Raw genomic sequence first — 13,699 nt, forward strand, 5'->3', positions numbered from 1 at the left:
CATTTGACTTGACTTGACATGATGATGATGATGATGACACCGCCGGAATTCTCCGATGCACATCCTCCCTGCCGCCTGCATGGCTACTTTCTTGACTGTATTGACAATTTAAAGGGCATGCCCTAATAATCCATCTGCGGTTGCCACGTGAGGGCCGACATGTGCACGCCGCCGCGTCTTCTAAAATATTCCCGCAGGCTGCGAAAAGAAAGAGCCAGAGTGTGGGAGAGGAAGCGGGCGGGAGAGAGAGAGAGAGAGAGAGAGAGAGAGAGAGAGAGAGAGAGAGAGAAAGCCAGCGTCAGCCTATTGACTCAGGCCTCTTTCATTAGAGCACAATAAAATCAGCGCTTTATTGAATTCCTCTCCTTTGACCCTTAAAGTCTTTAGCGTTTTACTAACGTGGTTTCCAACTGCGCAGTTTCACCGTGTTCTGTGCGTTTGTCATGTTCGTTGCCGAGGCGACGCCACTTCGGGTCACCCCGTGGCCATGGAGCCTGCTCGCGGTTTTCAGGGACCCGCACAGTCACATTGTCACTTGTTCGAAATCGATAGCTTGCTTTCACTTGCCTGACGTTTCCGTCGACTGGGGAGGCTTGGCTGTCCATTACCATGCAACTGTTTTCTTAAATCTTTACAGGTGATTTCAAGAGTCGATTCCAGTCATGCAGACAATATTGCAGCAAAAATTGGTGTCCCAAAAAGCCATTCAAAATGACAAACAGGGCGTTTGCGCCGTTGTGGGAGGGAACACAGCCAACTTCTTTGCCATCCAGTTGAGGCGGCTCCCCTCGTTCCCTTTAAATTTAGTGCAGGAGAGGCATGCGCTCTACATGGCAGAAGGACTTGCTGGAGTCCATCCAGGAGATGGGTCCGGCCAAAGTACATTTTAAAGGAACCGCAAGAAGATTTCCACTTGCGGATGATGTAAAGTTGGCCACTGTGGAGTGGCACTTGGAGACTGCCTTTGACCCCTGCTTGCGCATCTGTGTGTGACACTCTTTAGTTGTACCATGGTCAGGGGGGGTGATTGATTTCAAAAATACAGTATATTTTCGATGAAAAACACTGGCCCAAACAAAATAAAAAAATCAAGTGCCAAAAATATTCTAAGGCAGTGATGGGGAACTGGCAGCAGCCTGTGACCACACTCTGAGTGGCCCCTTGAAAAATGTGGGTTTTTTTATCAGGAAAACTCCCCAAATTACAGATGGCCACCATGACCCTGATTTGGATCATTACTAAAAGTAGTGCTTGCGCATTGATGTAATCTGTTTTTGCATTTGTTTACTGCTAATATTGTCTAATCTTTGGATTTTTTTCTTGCTTTTCACATAAAACATGATTTGCATACACAGTAGAAGGCTCCCTGCTGAAGCGATTGTCGTCTTTCACGATATCGCATCAAAATGAAAGATTACTGTATGGACATGCTTGAAAATACAGATACAGCCGCATCAAAGCTCTAGCATAAAGAGAATACCAATGTCATAACTTTTCTTTAACAAAAAAACAGTGCAATATTTCGTTCAATGAATTGGTCGGGATTGATGCATGCTGTTGTCATATTTCTGAATGACATCCACCACACACGTCCGCGGAGCTCAGAGTCTGTCTACCCGCATCTCGATCAAATCCACCAGAATCGACTTACACCACCTGCGCCACAACTTAGACTTGCTTTTAGCTGGTCTAAATTCTAGCTATATACTTTCTGTCACCAAATTGTCAGGTGCGCCGGGGGCGTGTCATAGAAAACACCCCAAACTAGAATTGCCTGTCACAAAAATGAAGATGCGCCAGTTATTACGTCATGTGTACGTGCACCTGCGGCAAATAGATGTCAGAAGAGTGTGATTCAATATTGACCAGTCTGACAAAAATAACAACTAATGTTGTTTATCCCACTAATCTATGGACAGTTGTGTTAATCCTCACCAGCAGAATGACATTTTTCTAAGCATTTACTTCGAGGTTGATTGCAACTGATTGACTGAACGCGATAGCAACCATCTTTTTGGCCAGCCCTTTCCGAGCTAAGAAAACCATTTTGCGGCGATGCTGATGTCAAAACGCCAGCGACGGTCACGTGTTGCAACAGATGCTGTTGAAGGGCACATCTGCCGGCTCTTGTGCTCGTTTGCTCCTCGCGGCGCCTACGTGCTCGCGCATATCCAAACGCAGAGCCAGCGCCGCTTGACCGAGATGGCCGCCAGTCAGGCCCCACGCGGCAATGAGCGAGCAAGGGTCCTGATGGATAAAGGACGGAAAGAAATCACACTTTTTGTGATTCCCAGTGTTTGTTACAGTAAGATAGTCAGACTAGGAACATTTTCAAAATCTGTCTATTATAGAATCCGTCTGTCTGTCTTTTTCCATCTATCCATCTATATTCTAATTTTTCGAGTCGGACTGAAGACGTGTCAGCAACAATTGTTGTCATAAATTGGGATCCAATGACTGACCAACCCCACAAAAAACACATCTTGGTGTTTCCGAGTGTTTGTTGCAGAAATACATTGATGACACTGAAACAGATATTGGTGTCAGAGGTGGGATCCAAAGATTAACCACCCCTATAAATTGACAAAGAAAATGCTTGCTGTTTTTTCTGGGGCGTTTACGGTAATGTGGAAAATATTGCCACAATGATTGGTGTCAGAAGAGGGATCCAAGGATTTGGCATACTCACAATAGAACATGAAGACAACTTCTGGACATTTTCATCGTTTACTGGAGTAAATTGCAAAATTGTAGCCACCGAAATTGGTATCAGAAGTGGCCTCCAAAGATTTACCAGCCCCACAAAACAACAAAAAGACAGGTCCTGCTGTTTTTGCTACCGTAATATAGAAAGCACAGAAATAAACAACAAGTGGGGTACGAAGTGGGCTGCAAAGTGCAAGCAGCGGGCAAGCAGGCGCAGGCAGCGAGGAGCCTGATGGGATTAAAGGAAGGTGAGTCATCGAAAGGATTTAACGGGGGTGCAGGCGAGGTGAGGACAGGTCGCCCAAAATAAGCGGCGCCCTCTCGAGAACGAGACGACTCGAAGTGAAAGCGACAGCTACGCTGGGAATAGCGGCGATGATGTCACAAGTCCGAACACCGACGCTCTTCGTCTTCTTCTGACCTTTTCAGGAGGAGTTCACACCCGCCATCAGATCCTACGTCAGGGGTGCCCGAGTCCGGTCCTCGAGAGCTCCTATCCAGCCTATATCTCCCTTCTCCAACACACCTGATTCAAATGATCAGGGTCATAATCTGGTTTTTGTAAGGCTGAGCTGATCATTTAAATCAGGTTTGTTGGGAGAGGGAGACATCTGAAACAGGCTGGATTAGTGCTCTCAGGACTGGACTTTTAGGCAACCCTGTTTGTCGAGCACGGCACACGCTCAGTGGCCCCCCTGAGGTTTTGTTGTACAATTACTACAGGGCTGCAGCAACCCATGTTTGTCCAATGCTACAATGCTGCAATCTACTGGACAAACATTGCACGTGGAGGCATTTTTGTATACTGATTTGAAGATTTCAGAGTCATTGCATTGGATTAATGTGCATTTATGTTTACAATATGTATAATAAAATATACGATTTTCAAAAGTGTAAAATTAGAACTTGAACATCTGGTCATTTCTCTATGCATTCGCCTACATCGTAAACGGACCGAGATGTTCAAGAGACTTGTTCAAGAAAATACTAACGCAACAGTTTTCCTGTTGTATTTCATCAATGTAATTCTACTTATTATATAGTTTGAAAATCACCCAATCCTTATCACATCGATGTTTGAAATTTAAACTGTATTTTTTTTTTTAAGAGTTATCGTAGATTGTTTTGCGACATACAGGGCTCGTTTCCGGCATCTGCGATGTGAGTTTCATCCAAAGTGGATCTTAAAGATTACAAAGTACATTTTAAATGGATGAAAACCTAAAACAAACAACCAACCAAACAAACAAACAATTAATATTGCACATAAACGTTCGAGGGATCAGAACCTTGCGTGACTTTACACTCTTCTTCTTGTGGTCGCTAGCATCTTGGGAAATCTTCATATTTGACAACATCTCTGTCATCCTCCTCAACTCTCGCGACAGTTGGTTTGAGGCAAACAGGAGGGATTTTCACGCGCTAACGTGAAGCTAGGCTACAGCCTAGCCAACAAGATAACTTATCAGCGACCACCACCAAACTTCGAACAAGCGTCACAAACAAGACGACACCGAAGTTAAGACGGTACGTCAAGTCTCATAAAGGTCTATTTTTTTTAAATATATGTAAATAGAAAACCAAGGCTATTTAACTTACTTTGGCAATGAATGGAAGTGTAAATTTGACACAATATTTTAAATGGGACGTAACATCCACTCGCCTTGTCCGCATTTTGGCGTATTGGCGTCTTTATAACATACAACGGAGTCAATGCGGCCACAACATTTGGGTACATTTGCACAATATTAAACGAGGTCCACAAACAAAAGATGCATTCGAAAGTCTGATTACACCAACATGTCCACGGGTCGATGTGATTTAGTGCATGCTTAACCCACAAAATATGACTAAAGCCTTCATAAATATTGGGCCAAAAATTGTGCTCAAGTTTGAGTGACTCAAGTAAAAGTAAAAAGAAGTCCACCTGCTTAAGTAAAGGGTAAGTATTGAATGAAAATTTAACTCAATTAATTGGTAACTATGATTTGTCATTGTTTAATCAAAATATTGATGTGAAAAAGCCCAAAACAAAATGTGACATTCAAATATTGCCCAAGAGCCTCACTTTACTTACTTTACAATAAGGAATAAAAACATATTAAATCAACAAATGAAAGGAGTACAGAATGTAAATTCCTTTGTAAAAAAAAAAAGAAAAAAAATCCCTTTCTTTCTATTTTCACCCAAGCCACAATTAGAGGAGATGAGGCAAAGCTGATTAAGTGAATCAGCTCCTCTAATGTCCTGCAATATTTTTCATTCAGTATTTGATCTTTAATATTTCGTGTCAACATTCCTACACTTGATGGCGGACTGAAAATGACGTACTGGAATTGATGCATTTTAACTACTATGGGGCAGAGCACGGCCCTTGTCTCTCGCTTCTAAAATGGTTACTAAATATTTTTTGTGTAGCAGAAAATAATCAAACAGTAATTAACTGTTCCGATTCTGAAGCACCCATCCATTGCTAGTGTAATGGAGTAAAAGTGGCGTTTCTTCCTGACAAAAAATACTCAAGTAAAATTTAAAACATTTGTTGCATTAAAACAACTCTGAAAAGTACAAATTATCCAAAATGTTTCTGAAGTTAATGTAGCGCGTTCCTGCCCTGTTTTGATATCACATATGCTCTACTTTTAGAGACTCTGACAATGGATTTTGATGAGAACACCACCCTGTTTTCCACCCTGAAGTCCTTCAACTCCTTCATCGCCAACGCCGGGCGTTCGCCGCAGCTGCCGTGCCCTTCAGCCGCGGCCACTACCAACCTGCACAACCAGTACAAACGCAGCATGGAGGTACGCCGAGATACACCAACACTCTATGTAGTGTGTGTACAGTGTTTGCATTCATGACAAAAATCTTTCCGCGTAGTTGTTAGAAGCGTCCGAGAAAGTCCGGTCGCACAGTCGCTACCTGAAGCTGGACCAGGAGAAGAAGCAGATGGAGCTGAGTCACAAACGCGTTCGCGTGGAGCTGGAGAAAACTGCCAGTGATACGGTGTGCAACTTGAAGGTAGTGCACAACCTCGCCCTCGCTCATTCGTTCATGTCTCTTTCATCTTGCCGGAAGGCTTACTTGAATATCTTGCGTTGTTTTTTTTTTCTGTTTTAAGATGAGTTTTTTTTTTTTTTTTTAAGATTACATATATAAAATATCAGATAATGGATGGCTAGATTTTTTTTGTTTACGTTTTGCAATGAAGCATTGATTTTAGACATTTTGTTTTATTTGTTTGAATAGAAAATAGAAAAGATTTTTAATCAATGGGGAACGCAAGTGAAAACATTTCTTTACAATATGTTCTATGCACCTCCACTCCCCTTTAAATGAAAATCAACCCAATTCTTTTTTTTCAAGAATATGTATCCAGCAGGCCCACGAGTTGAAACACGGCATTCTGATGAATTTTGCGTTTGTGGAATATGAGTTGAGCAGCAAAAGCCACCCCTTTTTAGCCATCTCAGGCAGCAATGTTTTTTTGACTAAATATATATTTTTTAATTTTATTATTATTATCATTTTTCTTTATTATTTACATTTTTTACATGATTTATTTATGAAGAGTTTTTTCCAATAAACAGACAGCTTGACAAATAAAAAACAAAACAAATGAGCCTTCTGCTGGCCGTGTAGTGAAATATTTTGTTATTTCTTCAAATGACCTTGTTGATATGAGCGTTTGGTCACTCACTACTATTGCACGTTTTTGGTGAACAAAAGTTTAAAGTGCAACCCTATTTACCATTATACTGTATCTGTAGCAATTGGAGGAGAAGAACAGTGAAATGGTGTCACGCCTCAAGAAGTCGGAGGAGCGTGAGACGGAGGCCGCCAAGAAGCTGGCGCAGCAAGTGGAAGCCAACCGAGAGCTCAGCAAGAACCTGGAGGGCCTCGGCAAGAAGCTGGACGAGCGAGACGCACGACTCAACACCGCTAACCAGGTGCGCACGCTCACACGGGCTAAAAATGCACACATACTAAAAACACAACAGAAATACTGCAGCAACAACTGGCATCAGAAGTGGTTGTCCAGCCCCACAAAATGACACAATGTCAACTCTTGGCATTTCACAATTTTTATGAAAAAAAATAGAGAAATTATTGCCACAGAAAATGGTGCCAGAGATGGGATACGTGGATTGAACACTCCCACAAAATGACTTAAAAGCGGAAATCAACACAAACATATTTTTTTCAAGAATATGTTCCCAGCAGGCCCACTGGTTGAAACACGACATTCTGATTAATTTTGCATTTGTGGAATATAAGTTAGGCAGCAAATGCACTCATTTTTAGCCATTTCTGGGGGCGGCCATTTTTTCTTCTGTCAACTGAAAATGACATCACAACTGCTCACAACGACCAATCACGGCAGACCTATTATCTGAATTTGAGTCGTGATTGGTGACAAAATGGCCGCCCCCTGAGATGGCTAAGAACGAGTGGATAACACTTATTCCACAAACGCAATATTTATCAGAATGCCTTCTTTCAACTAGTGGGCTCGTATAGAACATATTCTTGAGAAAAATATGTTTGCGTTGACTTCCGTTTTAAGGAAAATCTTGTTGTTTGTCAGTGTTTATTAGCATTACAAAAACAGGGAAATATTCCCACATGAATTGGCGTCAGAATTGGGCTACAAGATTTGATAAGCCCCACAAGATAAGATATTGTCAATATACTTTCCCCCCAAAAATGGTCAACATTCAAATCTGTGGATGCCGAACTGCAAATATACAGTGGAAGACTGCAGGTATAAGTTGTAATTCCACCAGTAGATGGCAGCATTGTCTTACGTACACTTCCACTAGGTCTTACCCTTTATTACAACGTGAGTAAGCCTCATATTTTTTTGCACATTTGCAATGATATGTAGGGAAAACATAGTACCTCAATAATATTACAATTTTAAGTGAGTTTAGTTTTGTGAAAAAAATAGTTCTTGCACTTTTCGTGCCATCCTTGAATGGTAATTTTTAGGCAAGAGTGCCTTGCACTGGAAAAAAACCCCTACAGTATGTGGTTATTTTGTTGTTTGCTTCAAACCCCCTATTGTTGGCTTAGGACAGTGGATCTTTTATAGATGCATTGAAAAAGGTCTCATCCAAAATGAAATGGATTAAGAGCACATATTTTGCACGTATTTTGTCCATATTTAAAATAGCATATTTGTCGTCCATCTGATTAGGAAGTGGACAGCATTTAAGATGTCCATTCCTGATCTAGGTGTTTTCTGGTGTTTTTTATGGAACATACATCCGCAGCAAGCAGGGTCAGAAATTTATAACACGTATTGACCAGCCCCACAAAACTACATAAAAAACACTTTTGTTGTTTCCCATGCCTGTTGTCAGATTGTCATCAGCCTGAAGGACGAGATCCGAGAGCTGAAACAGAAACTTCAAAACCAGGACTCGGCGATTTCCACAAAGAAGTTGGAGAAGCAGGCACTGCAGGAGCAGCTGGATTTGCAGCGCAGGTATTGCCCACACAAAATGGCCACTGAAATGACAAGGAAATGCCTTCCCCTGATTGGTCCTTTGCTATCAGGAAGTACCAGGAAATGTCTGAGCTGTGCCAGAGTCTCCAAGCGGCGCAGTCGTCCTGCTCGGAGCACGTCATCAAGATCAAGGTATACACACACGCGAGCACACACGTAAGCCAGCAATGCAAACACTAATCATTTTATGTGTTGTCCCCCCCGCCCCCAGGAGTTGGAAAGGCGTCTGTCTCTCCAGGAGCAAGACTTCGCCATCGTGAAGAGCGTCAAGTCCGAGGCCAGCAGGGTGCCCGACCTGGAGAAGGAGCTCAAGCGTCTACGAGAGGAGAACATTTTCCTCAGGTCAGGCATACCTTTTCATAGAGCTTCTCCATTTGCTCTCTGCCATTTTGGATCAAAGCGGCCATTTTAGGCTCGTGCATGCTATTTCTCCGGGTCTGTCGATTTTACAATACATCCCTATTGTTCAATAAGGCTTCCTAATCGAGCAGGGAAGTTTACTGACTCGCTAATGTGGTACGGTGACTTGTTGTGTGGCATCACAGGCTTGATTGCATTATTAATACAGGGAGAGCCGAGAGAACTGCAGCCTGCTGAAAGAAGAGGCCGAGGGCCTGAGGAGGAAGCTGGAGCGCACGGCCAAGACCAAAGAAGATTTGGTTAACACGGAACTGGAGAAGGAGGTATCCCAACAATGTGAAATCAGCATTTTTAGGTCATTTTTGGAGGCATGAGTCATTGCATTTATTTATTTGGTTGTGTTTATCTGATCCTTTGCCACATAGAGGTTGACAGAGAAGATCAGAGCATGGGAGAACCTCGGCCAGTCAACTGGACTCAACATCAGGTCAGTGTGTGTGCGCGTGTGTGTTTTTTTTTTTTTTTTCGACCCCCATCTGTGTAATATAACAAGAGACCTATAGGTGGAGCTGTGGTAATTCTCTAAAACATGCGTTTCAAGGACAGGTTGGTTTCTAATTATGTGCTGTTTGTGTCCTGGTGTGTGTGCTCATGCGTGTGTGTGTGTGCGTGCGTGTGTTAAATACCTGCCTTGTGTTTGTCGTAATGCTTTCCAGTCCAAACAGGTAATGAGAGAATGATTGCATGTTTCCTTTTGAGCAGCCGAGCAGATCTGACAGATGATAAAACACTGCGAGCCGCCCTTGACACGTACACGCACGCACGCGCACACTGAGCGCGTCTCTGTGATTAAGTGTGACAGTGATGCAAACAGAATGCTAAATGGAACATAACCTCTGGGTGTTTAACTTGACTTGCGCTTGTGGTGAGGAAGCAAAAAAAGGTACACAGTATTAACTTTTAATTGACTTGCACGTTGTTGATACGTTTCATCGGTTTACTTCTCATGTCACACATGAGAACGACGTGTCACTGTGACGGGTCTATTTTATTAGATTTTTTTTAGGGGACTCCGTTGTTTCTCTGCGTGATGCGGTTTCCATGTTAATGTCTATAACTAGTGCTGTCAAGAGATGACACAAATAGAGGGGTGGATAAATTATGATCTCTAATGAATCTATATTTTAATCTCACCTCAAAGTTGCCTTTTTTAATTGAAAGGCATTGTGTTACTTTGGCAGATCAAAAGATTGATATACAGTACAACAACGACAAGAGTGGCTTCTTTCATTTATTTTTGAAAAGACTTGAATAGATGCAATCCTAGCCATTGACATTCTGCTCCCAGAGTGCTGCCTGCGAAAGAAATGTCGCTGATTTCTTTTGTCAGTCTCCAAATAATTAGACAACAATGATAACATTAAAATAAGACGTTGCTGACATGAACGCCTTAAAGAAACAGACCACTTTTCTCAGCAATCCGAGCATTGAACTTGTTGCTTTTCCTCTGCTTCAGATATAATAAAATAAATAGAACGGACTCACTATCAATTACAGCGCTGCACATTTGCACATCAAAAACAAGATTGCTCGTCATCATCAGTCATTTGCCACCTCAAGGAACTGTTTGGTGCATTTATCAGCAAAAAGCCTGCTTTCTCTTTTCGCGAAGGTCATTGCAAATTAGTTGAGGTGCCGCTCACCATCATTAAAGTGTCCAGTCACCCCCAAATACCTGTGGTTGCCAGTTGAGGTCCAGTGATCTGTTGCTATAGCAACACAGTTGGTGGAATCCACAGCTCATTACCTGAGCCCTGAGCAAGTGTGATGTCATTTTCAGTCGACAGAAGTGACAAAATGGCCGCCCCCTGAGATGGACAAAACCGGGTGGATTTTGCTGCTTAATTCATAAATCCACAAGTGTAATATTAATCAGAATGTTGTGTTTCAACTAGTGGGCCTGGACAGAACATATTCTTGAAGAAAATAAAGTTTGGTTGACCTCCACTTTAATGGTGATTTTGGCCATTTCCAGTGAGTTTGTCTGATTGCTACCAAATTTGAGCCGCCGTAAACGGGACAATTAGACAAATGGTGATTTTCAATTGCAAAGGGTTTAGCTTTTTGCTTTCTCAACTGGATGAACAGTAGAGCAAATGGATGCATACAACTGAGCACAAATCAAAGTGAATCCGTGAATTGTTATCTGTGCCTCACCCTCCGCGCCTGAACCGAATCAATATTCTGTGCACTCTCACTCGTTGAAGCTTCTGTCGCTGGAGAAGTGGCGTGACACCGGCGGGCCGAGGTGAGCCAACCCCTGCGGGGCGCCATAATGACACGATGGCACTTTGATGAGCTTTATCTCAACCGATGTGATTACGTCAAGTAGATATCACCGCGGCGCATCTCGTCCCTCATCAGTCACCTTCTGTAATTGACAAAGCAGAGCCCCGGCTCGCCTTTGTTAGAAGTTAACGCCGTTAGTTTGCGCCGTTCGTTCCCCTGCAGACCGCTCAGACGATCTCTTCAAGTGTCGGCGGCTGGCTGCGCCTCCGTGCGGTGGATTAAACCAAAAATAAACAAGTGCACTGCATATACCGCTGGCAAAGGGCAGCCGCATGACTGAGGCTCAACACGAAAGGTTAATGCAGCAAATAAATATTTAGAAACTACCCCGGGCAGCTCGCCTCCTGATCCTGCTGTGGTGGATTATGCCTCCTCATCACTTTGTCTTGTCCCAGCAGTGCTGCGGATGTTTACAAACAAGTCACATCTAATTAGGCTTCTAGTTAGGACGGATCGATTCAGGAACGTTCAGTTCTACTTCATCCTCATGTTATCAGTTATGTATCAGAAGCAAAATTGTACAATGTCTAATGAGTTAAAAAGAGCTGTCATTGAAGACGTCAGGTCGGACGTGGTGAGATCCAATATTTTGTCCTGCTACTAGTCATGCTGTCATTAAAAAACAAAAACAAACTTTCAATAGTTTTAATAGTTATGGTTGTGTGACCAGTTTGTATTGTTGGAATGTTTTGTAGGTCTGGAGTCCATCCATCCATTATCGATAGCGCTTATCCTCACAGGGGTGGCGGGGAGGTGCTGGAGCCTATCCCAGCTGTCTTCGGGCAGTAGGCGGGGGACACCCTGAATTGGTTGCCAGCCAATCGCAGGGCACACAGAGACAAACATCCGCACTCACAATCACACCTAGGGGCAATTTTAGAGAGTCCAATCAACTTAACATGCATGTTTTTGGAATGTGGGAGGAAACCGGAGTACCCGGAGAAAACCCACGCAGACACGGGGAGAACATGCAAACTCCACACAGGGAGGCCGGAGCCGGGATGGAACCCACCACCTCTGAACTGTGAGGCGGACGTGCTAACCAGTCGAACACCGTGCCGCCTAGGTCTGGAGTCCATAAGCCCAATTAGCAATTTACAAAACAACTACTTACTCAATGCATGTTGGTTTGATCTTTCAAGAAGGTATCCAATGCAAATAAAGACTCGCACCAGTCGATTGAATTTCCTCGTCAGTTTTCTTTACCATCTCTGAAGTTCAGGAATCATACAATAATCAGATCCGGACAGCTTTTCCATCCTTGCAAATGCTCTCACCCGAGACGGGCGAGGGCAGAAAAGGGGCGAGGTCCAACATGCGGCCCTCACATTTATACTGTCTTCAAAATCTAAACATAATGTGGGCTGGTCTCCTCCCCGGCTGGCCCTGCCTATGGGGCTGATCTTCACCAGCTGGTCCCGTGCTCAGATCAGGGCACGCTGACTCTGAACTGACTTTGATCTGATTATGGGATGTGTAATTCCCAATTTAGGTTTTGGTCAACCTATTGGCTAATATAAAGCCATTCATATAGACTCAGATCCTTCAGTACCTTGAAAAGATAAAAGGATTTCCTATTCTAAGTTCCAAAAATGTAGTCCCAAGTTTGTTTGTTTTGAACTAGAACTTGTTCTGGTGACTTGTGTAGCATGCAGGCCTCCACCAAGTGTTAAAATTTGAGAGGTATCCACCTCCTGCATGTGCCTGAGTTTTGTCACCAGGATTCATGCATTATTCACGGAGAAATTTGGCCTAATGTTAAAAAAAAAAAAATACCCCTGAAATCCATATCTGTGTTGTTGTTTTTTTCCTTTACATCTTTTGTTCAAGTAGCTTTTGCGTGCTGCTATAAAGAGGAAGTAAAGCAGAGGTAATAAATTGTGCATTTTCCTCCATTTTTGAGAGCGGGATGTTGTTTTGAAGCCGATCCCTGGCGCTCGGGGCTGTGCGGAATCACTGTAGTTATTCCATCGTATGATTCACGGTGCCTCATATTTTAGTCATGAGATTACTTTGGTCCCCGACCACCCCGCCCACCCCCCGCCCAGCCAAGCGGCATAAATCCAAACACCCCACCCCCACCCCCCGCCCGACTTCAAACTCAGCAGCTTTGTCGTTTGTCATCCGCCCTGGCGGAATTGACGTGATCTGATACTACTGTAGAAGTCACTAGTCAACCAAAGCGAGAACGCTATTGATTTTGAACCAGTCGAGATGGTCCACATGTCATTTTCGCTTAATTTTCTATCATACCCCAGGGGATTGTCGCTCCGTGTCAACCTATTGATTTTGATCGAAGGCCGAGGTACCGCGGATTTTATGCTTTGACGATGGTCGCCCTATTGATTTTTTTTTTTTTTTTTTTTTTTTTTAATTGAGCTACCTAGCTCGCTTAAGGTTGGATGTGCACGTCTAATCGTATTTGTACTGTGCCTAACATTTTCCTTTCGGATGCCCTCAGCAGTGCTAGGGCCTAACTGGCTAACCAAGCGTAGCTCAGAGCTAAACCTCGACGTGTTCACGTGCAGCTTGAAGTCCCACAAACTCATTCTGTGGTTTGCACACAAATTTGCAGCATGAGCGCCGTGGACCAAGATCCAGCTGGACACAATATTGACATACTTTAACACATACTGTACATCACGACATCTTAAAATTTGGTCAATCGAAGATGTAAAAATACAAATTTTAAAAAATCGAGTGATGATTACCATCCTCTATTCTGTAGACGTTGCTATCGTCATTGTCTACAAACATATATTAACCATATAT

The 13,699-nt window shown here is 43.1% G+C and overlaps 1 protein-coding gene across 1 annotated transcript in view; it reads left to right on the plus strand.

Annotated features, from left to right (window-relative positions):
- The first annotated feature begins 4,093 nt into the window (after window positions 1-4,093).
- Window positions 4,094-13,699, plus strand: part of mad1l1 (mitotic arrest deficient 1 like 1) — a 43,006-nt gene continuing 33,400 nt past the window's right edge. The window contains exons 1-9 of the mRNA XM_086034682.1: window positions 4,094-4,233; window positions 5,353-5,510; window positions 5,587-5,727; window positions 6,477-6,656; window positions 8,073-8,197; window positions 8,269-8,350; window positions 8,430-8,560; window positions 8,787-8,901; window positions 9,004-9,065. Of these exons, the coding sequence (XP_085890808.1) occupies window positions 5,364-5,510; window positions 5,587-5,727; window positions 6,477-6,656; window positions 8,073-8,197; window positions 8,269-8,350; window positions 8,430-8,560; window positions 8,787-8,901; window positions 9,004-9,065 (983 nt within the window). The 5' untranslated portion in view covers window positions 4,094-4,233; window positions 5,353-5,363. The remainder of the gene's footprint in view (window positions 4,234-5,352; window positions 5,511-5,586; window positions 5,728-6,476; window positions 6,657-8,072; window positions 8,198-8,268; window positions 8,351-8,429; window positions 8,561-8,786; window positions 8,902-9,003; window positions 9,066-13,699) is intronic.

Source organism: Filicampus tigris, chromosome 6 (assembly GCF_054856515.1).
Source record: "Filicampus tigris isolate MCC_2025a chromosome 6, RoL_Ftig_1.0, whole genome shotgun sequence".
NCBI lineage: Eukaryota > Metazoa > Chordata > Actinopteri > Syngnathiformes > Syngnathidae > Filicampus > Filicampus tigris.